The 14,255-nt window shown below is 38.2% G+C and overlaps 1 protein-coding gene across 1 annotated transcript; it reads left to right on the plus strand.

The window, feature by feature from the left end:
• Positions 1-4,502: 4,502 nt before the first annotated feature.
• On the plus strand, positions 4,503-11,133 carry LOC127540238 (mas-related G-protein coupled receptor member X2-like). Its single transcript, XM_051964844.1, has 2 exons — positions 4,503-4,610; positions 9,146-11,133. The coding sequence occupies exon 2, from the start codon at positions 9,170-9,172 to the stop codon at positions 10,109-10,111; it is 942 nt and encodes a 313-aa protein (XP_051820804.1). The 5' UTR covers positions 4,503-4,610; positions 9,146-9,169; the 3' UTR covers positions 10,112-11,133.
• Positions 11,134-14,255: the final 3,122 nt, after the last annotated feature.

Consider the following 14,255-nt stretch of genomic DNA (forward strand, 5'->3'; position numbering starts at 1 on the left):
AGAGGGAGCTGGAGGAGATGCTGCAAAGAAAAGAGAAAGGCCCCAGACCACCCTGAAGGACCCCCACTCTATCCCCATTCATTCCGCATGATACACCTACAGGGAGGAGCGGCAGGAGGGCTGGCACAAGGAGGGGGATAGTCAGGCCACCATGCTGCTGACTGCTTCCTGTTGGAAGTGGCTCTTTGCTCATACAGGGCCAAGAAGGGTCTGTTCTAATTGACACTGGTGCCACATTCTCAGTGTTAAACGGGGCTCCTTTCCCCATTCTCCTCCTCCCAGAGTCAAGAGTGTATCTCAGCTGGGGAGATTGCTAAGAAGACCATTCCAACCTATATCTCAGAACCTCTCTTCCCTTTTATGGTAGGATCAGTACCTTTCACCTTTTTGTCTTAGTCCTTGAGACCTTTAGCCACTTACTAGGATTTGACCTGCTCCATAAATTAAAGGCCATTATTTCATTTGATCTTAAAGGAACTATTACCTTGTGTCTTTTATCCCTGACACCCTCCATCTCTGAAAATGTTTCCCTTCACCCCTTCTGAACATCCAGCACTTAATCAAAACCCCTTTCTCTTGGGATTTTCAGAAGCTGCTGATACCGGGTTAGTTAGTAGTGTCATTGTTGTGCAGCTGGACTCATCTCAATCCTTCCTCTCCATGGGTCAATTTCTCCTCAGCACTGAAGACATTGAAGGATTGTGACCCCTTATCAGTGCCTCTCTATTTAAGGGCTTCATTATTCTCTGTATTTACCCAGTGAGCACACCCATCTTTCTGAAGGGGACTCATCATGAAGTACTTCTCAGCATTGTCACATGATTCCCTATTCCCATAACTTTGGGACCTTGAGAGATCATTTGTTCCCTGGAGGAATGGACTTTGAACCTGGAGATGTAGGAAGTTGCAGGAAGTGACATGACCTGTGGGAGGCAGCCAGCATTAGTGCTCCTTGGTCAAGGATAGTTACATCCTGTTAGTCTATCCAATGAGAAGGCTCAAGTCTTTTGCTTTTAAACCCTGGACAAGCCAGAAGCAGGTCACCTTCCAGGAGCAAATGCCTGGAGCATGGGATAGCTCCCAGGTGTCTGTGTCTGGGCTCTCCCTGCAGGGATTAAATAAGTGTTGTCTCTTTGTACCTGATACCTCTGATTAGTTAATTGAATTGGGAAGGGGGTCTTGCACCCTATCAGTCCCACATATGTCTAATCCATAAGTCTGGTGGATAGAGCTGGAAGAAAATAACTCCTTGAAAATTAGAATTGGGCAAGTGGAATAAAATTGTGTTAAAAGATTTAAAAATTAAGAAAAATCTGATAGAAAAAGAAGTGATCTGAAGAACAGATTGAGAAGAGACAATATAAGAATTGTCAGACTACCCAAAAGGTATAATAAAAAAAAAAAAATCTGGGTACATTATTACAAGAAATAATTAAGGAAAATTGCTAAAAGTTATAGAATAAGAAAGTAAAGTAGAAATAGAAAGAACCCACTGATCATCCCCTCTAAGAGATTCTATAAAGAAAATTTGCAGGAATGGTATAGCCTTGTTTGAAAATTTATAGATAAAAGAGAAAATATTGCAAGCAACAACAACAACCAAAAAAAAAAAAAAAAACCCAAAACAAAACAAATTAAATACTGGTGAATGAGATGAGGCGAGATCTTTTAAGACAGTTATGAAAATCGAGTAAGGCTTCATCTGCTTCAGAGTTGGAGTAGGCCTGAAGGTCTTTGAGCATTGATTCAATAGCATACTTAAGTTCCCTTTCTGCTATACTCCCATGGCATCATTTTCTCCCTATTTCAATCAAATATGGGCAACTATGTACTTATTGGCCAAGTTCAATTTCTTGGGTAGTTCCCCAGTTTAGAATTAGAATCCAATGAAGATGAGAGTCAGTGATGGGAGGATTATTTGCTTTAGGGATTATTTACAGTGTTAATCCTGTCCAAAAAAGTATTTCTTCTGCTCCAGGGTAGGTTACCTGATTCTCACAAGAACAGTACAATAAACTTTTGCATTGCTCCTAGAGATCTCTCCAGCTTTTTTTTTAAATGGTGACCCCTCACCATTTCTGAGCCACACACTGGAGAAAATAATCAGGATTTCATAAAACCTGGCAGGTTCTATACTAAAAGATGGTAGATTTTGGAACATAATATTTCAAAGAACAAAGTAATCAATGGTGGGTATAATTCTGAATGAAAATGTCTATTACATAAACTGAATTTGATATAAAACTTCTGGAAGAAACAGAAGGAAATCATTAAAGGCTAATTACAAAGCACTGGAAGGGGTTAATATGTTTATTCATGGATAAACATGCTATCAGTATTCTTAAAACTGTTATCATTCCTAAGATAGTTTGAAAGATTGTGGCTGAGTTTTGTATGGTGAGATTATTCAAAAAAAAAAAAAGAATCCATAAAAATAAGGCATGAAAGGAAGAATTGATACAGAGGAGATAAGTGGGAGATGGGGAGCAGATGATGTTGGAACCTTCTTCCATCTGGTTGAAGAGACAAAGTCATCTGAAAAATTAAGAAGTCTCCTGATCTCTTAGGTGAGAAAATTGGGAGAGGATGAGGAAAGGATTTTCAAAAGGATGTATAAAATAAGATTAGGAGAGTAGGGAAAGAAAATGAGGCAAGGCATTTGAGAGGAGTAGGTAAAATAAGGAATAAAAGAGTAAGGAGGTAAGATAAAGGAACAAGAGAGTGAATAAAAATAAGATGGAGAGAAATCCACAGGTTGTAATGAAAACTTTGTCCAATTTATAACAATATGAGTCATTCTTCAGTTCATAAATGGTCAAAGATATGAATGGGCAGTTTCCCAAGGAAGAAATCCGAACAATTTATTGTCACATAAACATGCTCTAAATCAGCCTTGATTGGCAAGATACGGATTAAAAGACTATTGAGATATCATTTTATATCTCCCAGATTGGTAAAATGATAGAAGGAAAAAGTGACAAAAGTTGGAAAAGACATGAAAAAATTGGGACATATTGCATGTTTGTGGAAGTATAAAATGTGGGAACCCAGCTCCCGTAGTGTGAGAATTAAGGGTATGAAAACATTTCAGGGCCAGGTTAAGATGTTAGAATTATGAACTCTTCAAAGTTTATTGATCAGGGAGATAAATATATATACCTCAAAGGCTCACAGACTTGATACAAAGTATACTCTTTGAAGTTCCAATAGTTTTCTCTAACAAACAAGTTCTACTGATTTGTAAATGACTAAGCCCTGGATCTTGGTTACTTAGACAGAAATGCAAATAATTGAGATACACATCAGGGAAAAGTTTATCATACCCTTGTCTCAATTATCTTTTTCCCAAATGCCTTTAGTAGATATTATGGGCTGTTTTTCCTGTCCTGAGTTCAAAGGTTTGCCTTTAATCCAAAATGTAGTGTTTGTATTTTGTTTCAGTCGCTAGATTATTAATTTTCATATATATATATATATATATATATATTGACAAGAAATTTCAATAAGAAAAGGGCGTTTTGGTGAGCCAAGTTGTTGTAAGATTCAAGACCTGGAATATATTCGTATTTCCTGGCTCTCTATAACAAAATAATTAGAGATTGTAGAGAGCAATCTTAAATTAAGCTAAAAGAGCTAGTGAACTGCTTGTGTCTCTTCACTGAGCAATACTACTATTTGTTCTCTTTCCAAAGATAATTAAGGAAGAAGAATACTCTAGAATTTTTATACTAGCTCTCTTTGTGGTGGCAAAGAACTGAAAACTGCAGGGAAGCCCTTCAATTGGGGAATGACTGAACAAATTGTGATATATGATGGTGATAGAATACTACTGTCTTACAAAGAAATGATGAGCCTATGACTTTAGGAAAATATGGCAAGACTTACAAAGAACAAAATGAGCAGAACCAAGAGAACACTGGATACAATGATAGCACTTTGTTTTAAGAACAATTATGAGGAATTTTTTCTATCATAAACAATCCAAGTTATTGTAAAGGACATATGAAGAAAGACATTATTCTGCATCCAAAAAAAAAAAAAAAAGATCAGATAAATAGAAGTATGTATAGGATAATTTTACACACACACACACACACACACACACACACACACACACACACACCTATTTATGTCTAATGACAGCCACTGTTGGGGGAAAGAGGGAGGGAATAAAAAAATTATTTAAGTTCATTGTGTATTTGAAAGGGAAAAGCATGTTGTGCAGAGTACATATGCGATTTCATGTACAATTGGTTTTTTACTGTTTTATGTTATGTAAATGCCTGTTTTATTCCATAAATTTAAAAATAGCAAAAAGAAAATTGGTCTAAGATTTTAGAGCATTAATCTCATTGGTCCTATGGGATGGAAGCAGCTAGATCACAAGGCATCAGAGAAAAGAAACATGATCAGCATTGGGGGAAAATGCTGAGATTATCTTCCACAAGGGACCATTTTCCAATAATTCTGCGCCCTGATTAGGAAATCCTGTTGCACAGGAAACCACAAAGACTTCTCCAAACTCTTGACATCACTTGCTCTGGCCTCAGTTTTAGAACAGAGGATCCTGCAGACAGTTTCAAGACCAGAGAAAAGAGCATCATCTCCAGGTCAGTCACCCGAGAAATTGATATTCATTGTCTTTGGAACATTGTTCCTCCTGTCCCCGATGGGAATGGGAGAAGAGAGAAGGGAAAGTGTCCCCTGTCACCTTTTGGGAATGTAGTATTTGATAGAGGGTTGGAGTCTCTGGAGCAACTCTAAGGGGATCATAGATAGAAAAGTAAATTTACCTGCCCTGTCTATCCCCTTTTTCTTATAACAACAATTCCTATTTCATTTTTGACTTTGTGGTCTATGCTTCCACCACCCCTTCCTGCTCTGATTGTTTCTGATTAGAGAAATTAGTTTAGCAGGGAGGTGAAACAAATACCTTCAGATCTAGAGACCCAAAAAGTGAGTAATCTGAATTTAGGGCTTCCTTTAACTGATCGATAAACAGGTTAACAGACAAGATATTTCTCTAGTTTCTACTCCTTTTGCTTACTCCTGGAAACAGTTCCCCTCTAAACACTTTGTCTTCTGAGAATTATAAAAGGTCAGAGTGAGCAGAGACATCAGTAGAGCCTTCCCATAACTAAGAAATTCCATTCAGGAGGAAGTTATAACCAAAGAAGAATTAGAGAACATCATGAAGTGCAAAATGGACAAGTGTGATTATATTTTATTAAACACTTTTTGCACAAACAAAACCAACACAAACAAAATTAAAAGGGAAGCACAAAGCTGAAGGAAATCTTACAACCAGTGTTTCTGATACAGGCCTCATTTCTAAAATATATAAAGAACTGTGTCAAACTGATAAGAACACAAGTCATTCCCCAAATGATAAATGATCAAAGAATATAAACAGATAACTTTCTGATGAAAAACTTAAAGTCTTATTGAAGTGAGTTGTAGTTCCTTTAAGAAACTGTATTTCCTATTGATCTGTGATTCTTTTCAGATTCCCAGCCCCTCCTGGCTGAGGCATATCCCCCCAAAGAAAGTTGTCTTTCCAGGTTGCCAGGGCCTTTGATTCAATTACAACTCCTAGTCAAAAGCATCTCTTTGAATTCCAATAGGAGATCCAGGCTCGTCCCAGCCCCCATTCTGACTTGCTTGGGATGCCCAGCCCCTACTAGTTCTGATCTGCTCAGGCTTCCCAACCCCAACTCAGATACCCAATATAATGAGCTTCCACCAACTAAAGTCTTTGCAGATGGACCTCGATGGCTCACTAAGCTGCCGGGACTTTCTGAGAACTGCATTCTTGGTGCAAAACTCTATTTTCCAAAGATCTGCCACCATAGATGTCAGTCTGGGGTAAAGTGATTTCTATCTAACAATAAACTTTCATTTTGCAACTAATATTCAGGAATGAGTGAATTCTTTCACTCCTGAGACCCGTGGCCGAGTTAATGAGGATTCTTAATAACTCTCTCATAGCCACTAACCTTTAGACCACCAGGAATCTAGACCACTTTAAACCTCATCACAATGATATGTCATCCATTTCAACTGTCTCTCTTAAGATAACGTGTGTTTTTCTCACATTATTGTTGATAGGAATTCTATGCTCGTGATGTAGCTTTAATTGGGTATTGTGCAGAAGAGCTCTACTTTAGTATTTTAAAGTATTTTAAAATCGATCAATTATTATTTTTGCAAGACAGTTGTGGTTATGTGACTTATTCAGATTCACACTCCTATTAAATGTTAAATCTCTGGGGGCAGATTGGAACTCGAGTCCAGAGTTGGTAATCTATCCCCTGTGTCATCAAGATGCCCCTGTTTAAAAATCTATCACCTGGAAGAGGAATTAGTCTTCTTATTTTAACCTCAAAGGTACAAAGATAAATGGTAAGATCCTAACAAAAACTGAGGTTTGCTATCAGGAAACATTTGCTAACACTAAGAGCTCTAATGACTTCTCTGGTAAATAAAAGATTCCCCTTCATTTCTTTTCTTCAAGAAAACAAGACCATTCTTAAAACTTGGAAGAAATTTTAAATTTCACTTAACTGTAGTTCATAAGATTCCCTAAATTCTAATTAAATATTCCAGACAAACTGGATTGCCATTTGGTTATTTCCCAGTTCACACAAACATTTTCTCTTTTGTGGTCCAAGAAAGGGTGAAGATGTCAGTTTTAATTTTGATTTTGTTTTTTTTTTTTTTTTAACTGAAAGGGTCCTTAGAAGTCTGACTCTTGATAACTCAAAAGCAGGACATTTGTTGCCAGTGTTGCCAAGATAGCATCTAACTGCTTTTTTGTTTTCTTAAAAGTTTACAAACTTAAAATCTTCTGTTAACACAATCATGCAAAGAGATTACAATTTACATATCTCTTTATTGGGCTTTGATTAAAGCTCCTTTAAAACTGCTTTTACTATCCTATCTCAAATAACAAATTTCACCGAACTCAGTGAATATATTTTCTTTCTCTCCCTCTCACCCCTTTGTCCAAATAGTCCTGGTGCAGTCAGGAAAGGAGGGAAGGGGGAAGAAAGAGAAAGAAACTCTCTTTCCTCTATGTACTCTCCTCCTAGTCCTGGGAAGGGCTTAATTTGGTTAAATTTCTTTCCAAATAACTGTACACATAAAAAATATATATCATTACTCTTTACATTGACATTGTATGTTGGTCACATCTAAAAACCGACAAAGTTTTTAAATATGAAACAATCATATACAATATAGCGGTTTCATATAGAATTTGTTTCATGCAATCATGTGATCTTTACAACTATCATTACTGTTTCTCTTTACAAGTTAAAAACTGGGCAGAAATAAAATAATTTGTTATAAATTAGGTAGCTAACATATATCCACAACTGACACACAGAATGGTACACTTGACAAATACAGAGACTGAATGGCTTTCTCAACTCACACCACCATGCTGGGGGGTGCCAGGGGCAATCAGATTCTTCCCAGGCAGTTACTGGACAGAACCTGCCAAAGACCAGGGTGACTGGTGACATGATCTTCAGATACAAATAGAAAGCATTTATTCCATCATTGCAAGAAGAGGTCCAAACACATGAACTGGACAGTCCAGAATGGTGTATGGCACATGACATTAAATGACAATGAATTATATAGCAGAAAAGACAAGGGTACATCTCCTCTTTCCTGCTGATTTTTAAATACATTGGATGGACTGAAAAGGAAGTAACCATTGATCAATGGTCAACAATGCTGTCTACTTCCTGAAGGTGATGTGACTTCCTGAAGACTAGATTGAAGGTTTGACCTACTTTACCCTATAGACTCTAAGGAATCTTCACTAATCCCATTCACTTTGATTTTAAAATATTGATTTTCTATGGGGGACAGCATATACCACAATATATATTATGGGCAAGGAAAAGTTATTGATAAATATTTTTAAATGTAAATAACTAATAGGATGAATGAATTTATGAATTAATCAGAGTAAAGAAACAGAAAATGGCATGCATACATCCATGAAATGAATTAACTAGTGTCCATTGTTTCAAATGAAGTGGTTCAGCTCACCCTTAGGCCTGTCCACACTGGGTTTAGAAGGAAGCCAAACCCCCATATACTAAAGAAAGAGGAAGAGAGAGAGAAACAAAGGGTGAATTTGAGTGTGGTCAGAAAAGAAAGGTGAGACACATGTACCTCCATCTTCTCCAAAAGACTCATTTCTATACATCTCTGTCACATCATGACAAAAGGTAGATGCAAAGGGAAAATGAAACCAGCTTTTTCCAATGACCTACTTGTGTCCTAGGCACAGTGTTAAGCACACCACAAATACTGCCTCATTGGATCTAAAGATCTCTGTGAGGTTCCTGCTATTTTTGGTCTCATTTGGAACCCGAGGGACACAAATGTTGAATACTATGTCTAGGGTCACACAGCCAATGTAAGAAATGACAAGTCCTGGGGGCAATGTGGGGGTAATTAATAATCAGTTTTTTAATGATGGCTAGGAAATAAGATATTGAGATCAGGATCCTAGCTGGAAGCCTAAAATGCCTCTGGAGAGCATTGAATTCTTTAAAAGTCTTTAGAAAGGAGGCTATATCTGAGGGTGGAAACCAACAATCCCTGAGGTAGTGGACCAGGAGCTGGACTAGAGCCTTCCTGTCCACCTGCTGAGGGCATGAGGAGCTTTAGCTGCCCCCAGGTACCTGGACAAAGGCATCCATTTCTCCCCAGCCAATGAACCACGAACAGTGATCGGGTCATAATTCCTACATAAGCTTCTCTTTCATGATGAAAAATCATGTGCCTCAAGGACTGGAGCAAATTCATGCATCAGCAATGTCCTTCAGAGACCGAGGAATAACCGACAAGGGACTGGTTTCTGAAAGAGGAAATAAGAAGGGGAAGTCTTAACCCTAAATGAATAATTAGTTATTAATATCCGTGAAATAATGATTTTTCTCACTAATAAGTTTCCAAGACAAGATTAGAATTCATTTTTTTCTTTAGACCCATACCTCTATGCATGTGGTGCCCCCTGGGGCATCCTAGAAAGAGGCAGTGAGGAAGAGGAGCCTTGAAGGGAGAGAGAGACATAAATGTCCGGGAAACTCCCTGATGTCCTTCTATATCTTTGTGTCCCCAGGGTGTCTGAGAGGAGCAGGGCTTCATGGAGTGCGGACCTCCCAACATGACTGTGTCCCCCACGCCTGAATCTGCAGGATTTGGTTCTGACAATTCAACGAAGAATAGTAGTTCATCTGGAAGCCTTAATTACTGGGTGAAGATCCTCTCTCTGCTCATTGCTCTACTTGGGCTGATTGGGAACGGCGCCGTCCTGTGGCTCCTGGGCTTCCGCAGCCGGAGGAATCACTTCTCAGTCTACATCCTCAACCTGGCGGCGGCCGACGCCCTCTTCCTTTGTTTCTCCATTCTTCAATACATAGCTATTTTTTCTAGAGCTTCCGATTTAACATGGGAAATACTGTTTAAATTCAGATACATATTCTATACTGCGGGCCTGAGCCTCCTGGTGGTGATCAGCACCGAGCGCTGTCTCTCCGCGCTCTTCCCCATCTGGTACCGAAGTCGCAGTCCGAAGCACACGTCGGCCGCGGTCTGTACTGGGCTCTGGACTCTGAACGGGATGTTCTGGCTACTAGGTCTTGCTCTTTGGTATCGTTTTAAACAAAGCTTTGTCACCTTCATCATCATCCTGGGTGCGTGGCTCCTCCTCCTCACGTGTGTGATGGGCGTGTCCAGCCTCACTCTGCTGCTGAGGGTCCAGTGCAGCTCCCGGCACCGGCGGCTCCCCAGGCTCTACCTCCTGGTGCTGCTCACGGTGCTCGTGTTCCTGCTCTGCGGCCTGCCCTGGGGGGTCGGGGATTTCATGGTTTTGTTTTGCCCTGAATTAAACCTCATGCGTTATTGGTTCTGTGACCTCCTGGCCTGTGTGAACAGCAGTGTGAACCCCCTCATTTACTTCTTCGTGGGCAGACTAGGGAATAGGAGGAGGGACCCTCTCAGGGTGGTGCTCCAGAGGGCCCTTGGGGATGAGCAGGAGTTAGGAGGTGAGATAACAAACACCAGCAGCCAGGAGACTACACACTGAGTCTAAGAAGATGTTTAGACACAACAGCCCTTGAAAGGAGCCCCCTGCCCCAGACCAAGTACCAGCTCCCCCTCCCTCAAAGGAAAATCAGGATTCCCCTTCCATTATTTATGTGGATGTCTAAGATGGGAACTCTTGGCAATGAACATTTATTAGGTGCCTATTGTATACCAAGTAGCTGGATATCCAAAAAGGACAGAACTCCAAGTTCTGGAATGGGAAGGACTGACGTCACATCTAGTCTAAGAACGTAGCTGTATAACCCTGCACAAGTCCTTCAACTCTGCCTCAATTTCCTCATCTATAAAATGAACAATCAAAAGAAATGCCAAAGCTGTCAAGCATCTTTGTCCAGAAAAACCCAGATAGGGTCATATGACTGAACAACAAAATTATACCAGGAACTGTACTAAGCCCTTCAAAATATTTCATTTATACCCTTCATATGCCTTGGATGTATGTGTTCTCCAGATTTCCATTTTACACTTAAGGAAATTGAGGCAGGCAGAGTTTCAATGTATTACTCAGGCTCCCAAAACATGTAACCATCTGAGACTGGATTTGAACTCAGATCTTCCTAATTCCAGGCCAAGTAATACTCTGTGTACTTTGGAGCTCCATAGATTGCTTGAGGCTCCTTTTCCTAGGGACTGAGGTCCAGAGACTCATGTATCAACAGCCTAGAGGAAGATTTCCACAACAAATGGTCATTGTCCCTATCCTGAAGAGTAGAGGGAGAAGAAACACACACACACACACACACACACACACACACACACACACACACTGAACAACATTTTTCTGTGGAATATCTTGGAAGAAATCATTCAGTCTCCATTTGATTTCTCCAATGATAATGATCCTACTCCTTCCTCAATCCTTTCAAATAGCATATTTTATCTCATCTAGCCACAGATACAGTGATGACATGATGTTTTTAAACTTGTATTATTTATATAATCTTTCATGTTGATAATTTTCTTTACATTTCTGATATATTGTATTTCTGATATAAAAGCCACCTGGTAATAAAGTATAATCTTTATAATATGTTGTTATAATTTTTAGCCAATATTTTATTTAGTATTTTTGGCTCCATGTTCATTAGTGAAATTAGTCTATATTTTTCTCCCTCTGTTTTTACTCCTTGTGGGTTAAGTATCAATATCATATTTATATCTTAATAGGAGATTGGTAGGATCTCAACTTTTCCCATTATTCCAAACTATTTTTTTAATATAAGAATTAGTTAATTTTAAATGCTGGATAAAATTATCTTATAAATACATCTAGTCCAGATGGTTTTTTCCCCCTAGAAGCTCATTTATGGCATATTCAATTTCTTTTTCCAAAATGCTTCTATTTGTAGCACCCTATGCCAAGAAAAGTTTAAAATGGGTACAAGATTTAGACATAAAAGGTGATACCATAATCAAATTGTGAGAACAATGAATAGTCAACCTCTCAGATCTGTGGAGAAAGGAGGAATTTATGGCCAAACTATCCCAGCATCGTGAGTAAGCCACCAGGACTTGAGGACCCAGTGCTTAAAGCCAGTGACCAAGCTCCTAACTCCCCACACAAAAAAACTTGGAACAGTGCCCTTTGTGACCACAGGAACAGAGGACAACATTAAAAACTATAAAATAGCACACACACACACACACACACACACACACACACACACACCCCCCAAATGAGCAAGAAACAAAAAATTACCTTGACCATAGAAAGCAACTACAATGGTAGGAAGATCAAAACACTAATAGAGAAAAAGACAAAATGCCTACATGCAAAACCTCTACTATGAATTGGTATCAAATCCAAAAAGCCTTGGAAGTACTCAAAAAAGATTTTAAAAGTCAAATAAGAGGGGTAAGAAAATGAGGAAAGAAATGAGAGATATGCAAGAGAGACTCAACAGCTTGGAAAACAAAGAACAGAAACTGACCGACAATGTATCAGTGTCCCTGTTTTCCTACACCCCCTCCAACATTCCGCATTGTCTTTCCCTGTCATTCTAGCCAGTCTGGCAGGTGTGTGATGGTATCTCAGAGTTGTCTTAATTTGCATTTCTCTGATTAATAATGATTTGGAGCAGATTTTCATATGGCTATGGATAGTTTTAATTTCTTCATCTGAGAATTGTCTGTTCATATCCTTTGACCATTTATCAATTGGAGAATGGCTTGATTTCTTATAAATTAGAATCAATTCTCTATATATTTTGGAAATGAGGCCTTTGTCAGAACCTTTGACTGTAGGAATGTTTTCGCAGTTTATTGTTTTCCATCTAATCTTGTCTGCATTAGTTTTGTTTGTACAAAATTTTTTCAATTTGATATAATCAAAGTTTTCTATTTTGTGGTCAAAAAGAAAAAAGAAAAAAGAAATGGTACACTTTATTCTTTAATGGGTGTTTTCATAAGTACATTAAAGTACAGGTTTATGTGTACCCGCTCTACTTAGTTTGGAACAAGGACAATGAGTGGGCATAGGGATTAAACCTCTAAATTTATTAATATAGAGACCTACAAGATAGACATGGCTTCTGCCAATATAAGTTGTTGAGTCCTTCTCTGTAATTTACAATCTTAGCTGTGTTGAACAGTGACAGATTAAAATATTTGTATAACATCTGAAAAAAATATACAATTGGACAAATTGGAGGGGGGAGAATCCACTGAAGAAAACAATACTTTAAAAAGTAGAACTAGACAAATGTAAAAGGAGGTACAAAAGCTAAATGAAGAAAATAATTCCTCGAAAATCAGAATTGAGCAAATGGAAGCTAATAACTTTATGAGACATCAAGGATCAGTAAAACAAAAACAAAATAATGAAAAAATAGAAGAAAACATAAAATATCTCTGATAAACAACCAACTTGGAAAACAAAGATAAGAGAGATAATTTAAGAATTATTGGATTACGATCAAAAAAGCTTGGACAGCATCTTTAGAGAAGTAATAGGGGAAATGGGGGGAAAGACAAGGGAGGAGGGTAAAAGAAGGGAAGACAGATTGAGGGAGGCAGTGGTCAGAAGCAAAACACTGGTGACAGGGACATAGTGAAAAGAGAGGGGGGGAAATGTATAAACAAGGAAAAATTAGTTTGGAGGAAAATACACAGTTGGTTATCATAACTGTAAATGGGAATGGGATGAACTCTCCCATAAAGCAGAAACAAATAGCAGAGTATATTTTAAAAAAACATAATCCTACAATATATATTTTTATGAGAAACACATTTGAAGCATAGAGATACACATAAGATAAAGATAAAAGATTATAGCAGAATATATTATACTTCAGCTTTAGTAAAAAAAAAAAAATGCAGGGGTAGCAATCCTTATTTTATTTATTTATTTATTTTTGGCTGAGGCAATTGGGGTTAAGTGATTTGCCCAGGGTCACACAACTAGAATGTATTAAGTGTATGAGGCCAAATCTGAACTCAAGTCCTCCTGACTTCAGGGCTGATGCTCTATCCACTGCACTAGCTGCCCTAGAAATCCTTATTTTATACAAAGCAAAAGCAAAAATGGGTCTAATTAAAAGGGATAAGGAAGAAAACTATATCTTGTTAAACTATACTATAGACAATAAAGTTGGTTGGAGTCGTGAAATGATACAGCCATTCTGGAGAGCAATTTGGAACCATGCCCAAAGGGCTATCAAACTGTGCGTACCTTTTGATACAGCAGTGTCTCTATTGGGTCTATATCCCAAAGATATCATAAAAGAGTTAAAAAGGACTCACGTGTTCAAAAATATATGTAGCATATAGTCATAGACAGAAAGGTGAGGGAAACAGGCTCCAATCAATAATTTTTTATTAAATGCCTACTATGTGTCAGGCACTGTGCTAAGCGTTAGGGATACAGAAGAGACAAAAGAAACAGTCTTTTTGCCCTGAAGGAACTTACTAATGGGAAAGACATGCAAACAAATATATACAAAACAAGCTATATCCAAGATAAATAAGAAATAATTAAAAGAAGAAAAGCACCGGGATTAAAATATAGATGGTGGGACTTTAACTGGGACTTAAAGGAAACTAGGGAGTTCAGTAGTAAATGAGAGGACAATCAGAAAGAAGCTGGAACTAAGAGATTTATTGTTCTCAAAATCAGCCAGGAGTTC

The sequence above is a fragment of the Antechinus flavipes genome, chromosome 6 (genome assembly GCF_016432865.1).
Source record: "Antechinus flavipes isolate AdamAnt ecotype Samford, QLD, Australia chromosome 6, AdamAnt_v2, whole genome shotgun sequence".
Taxonomy (NCBI): domain Eukaryota; kingdom Metazoa; phylum Chordata; class Mammalia; order Dasyuromorphia; family Dasyuridae; genus Antechinus; species Antechinus flavipes.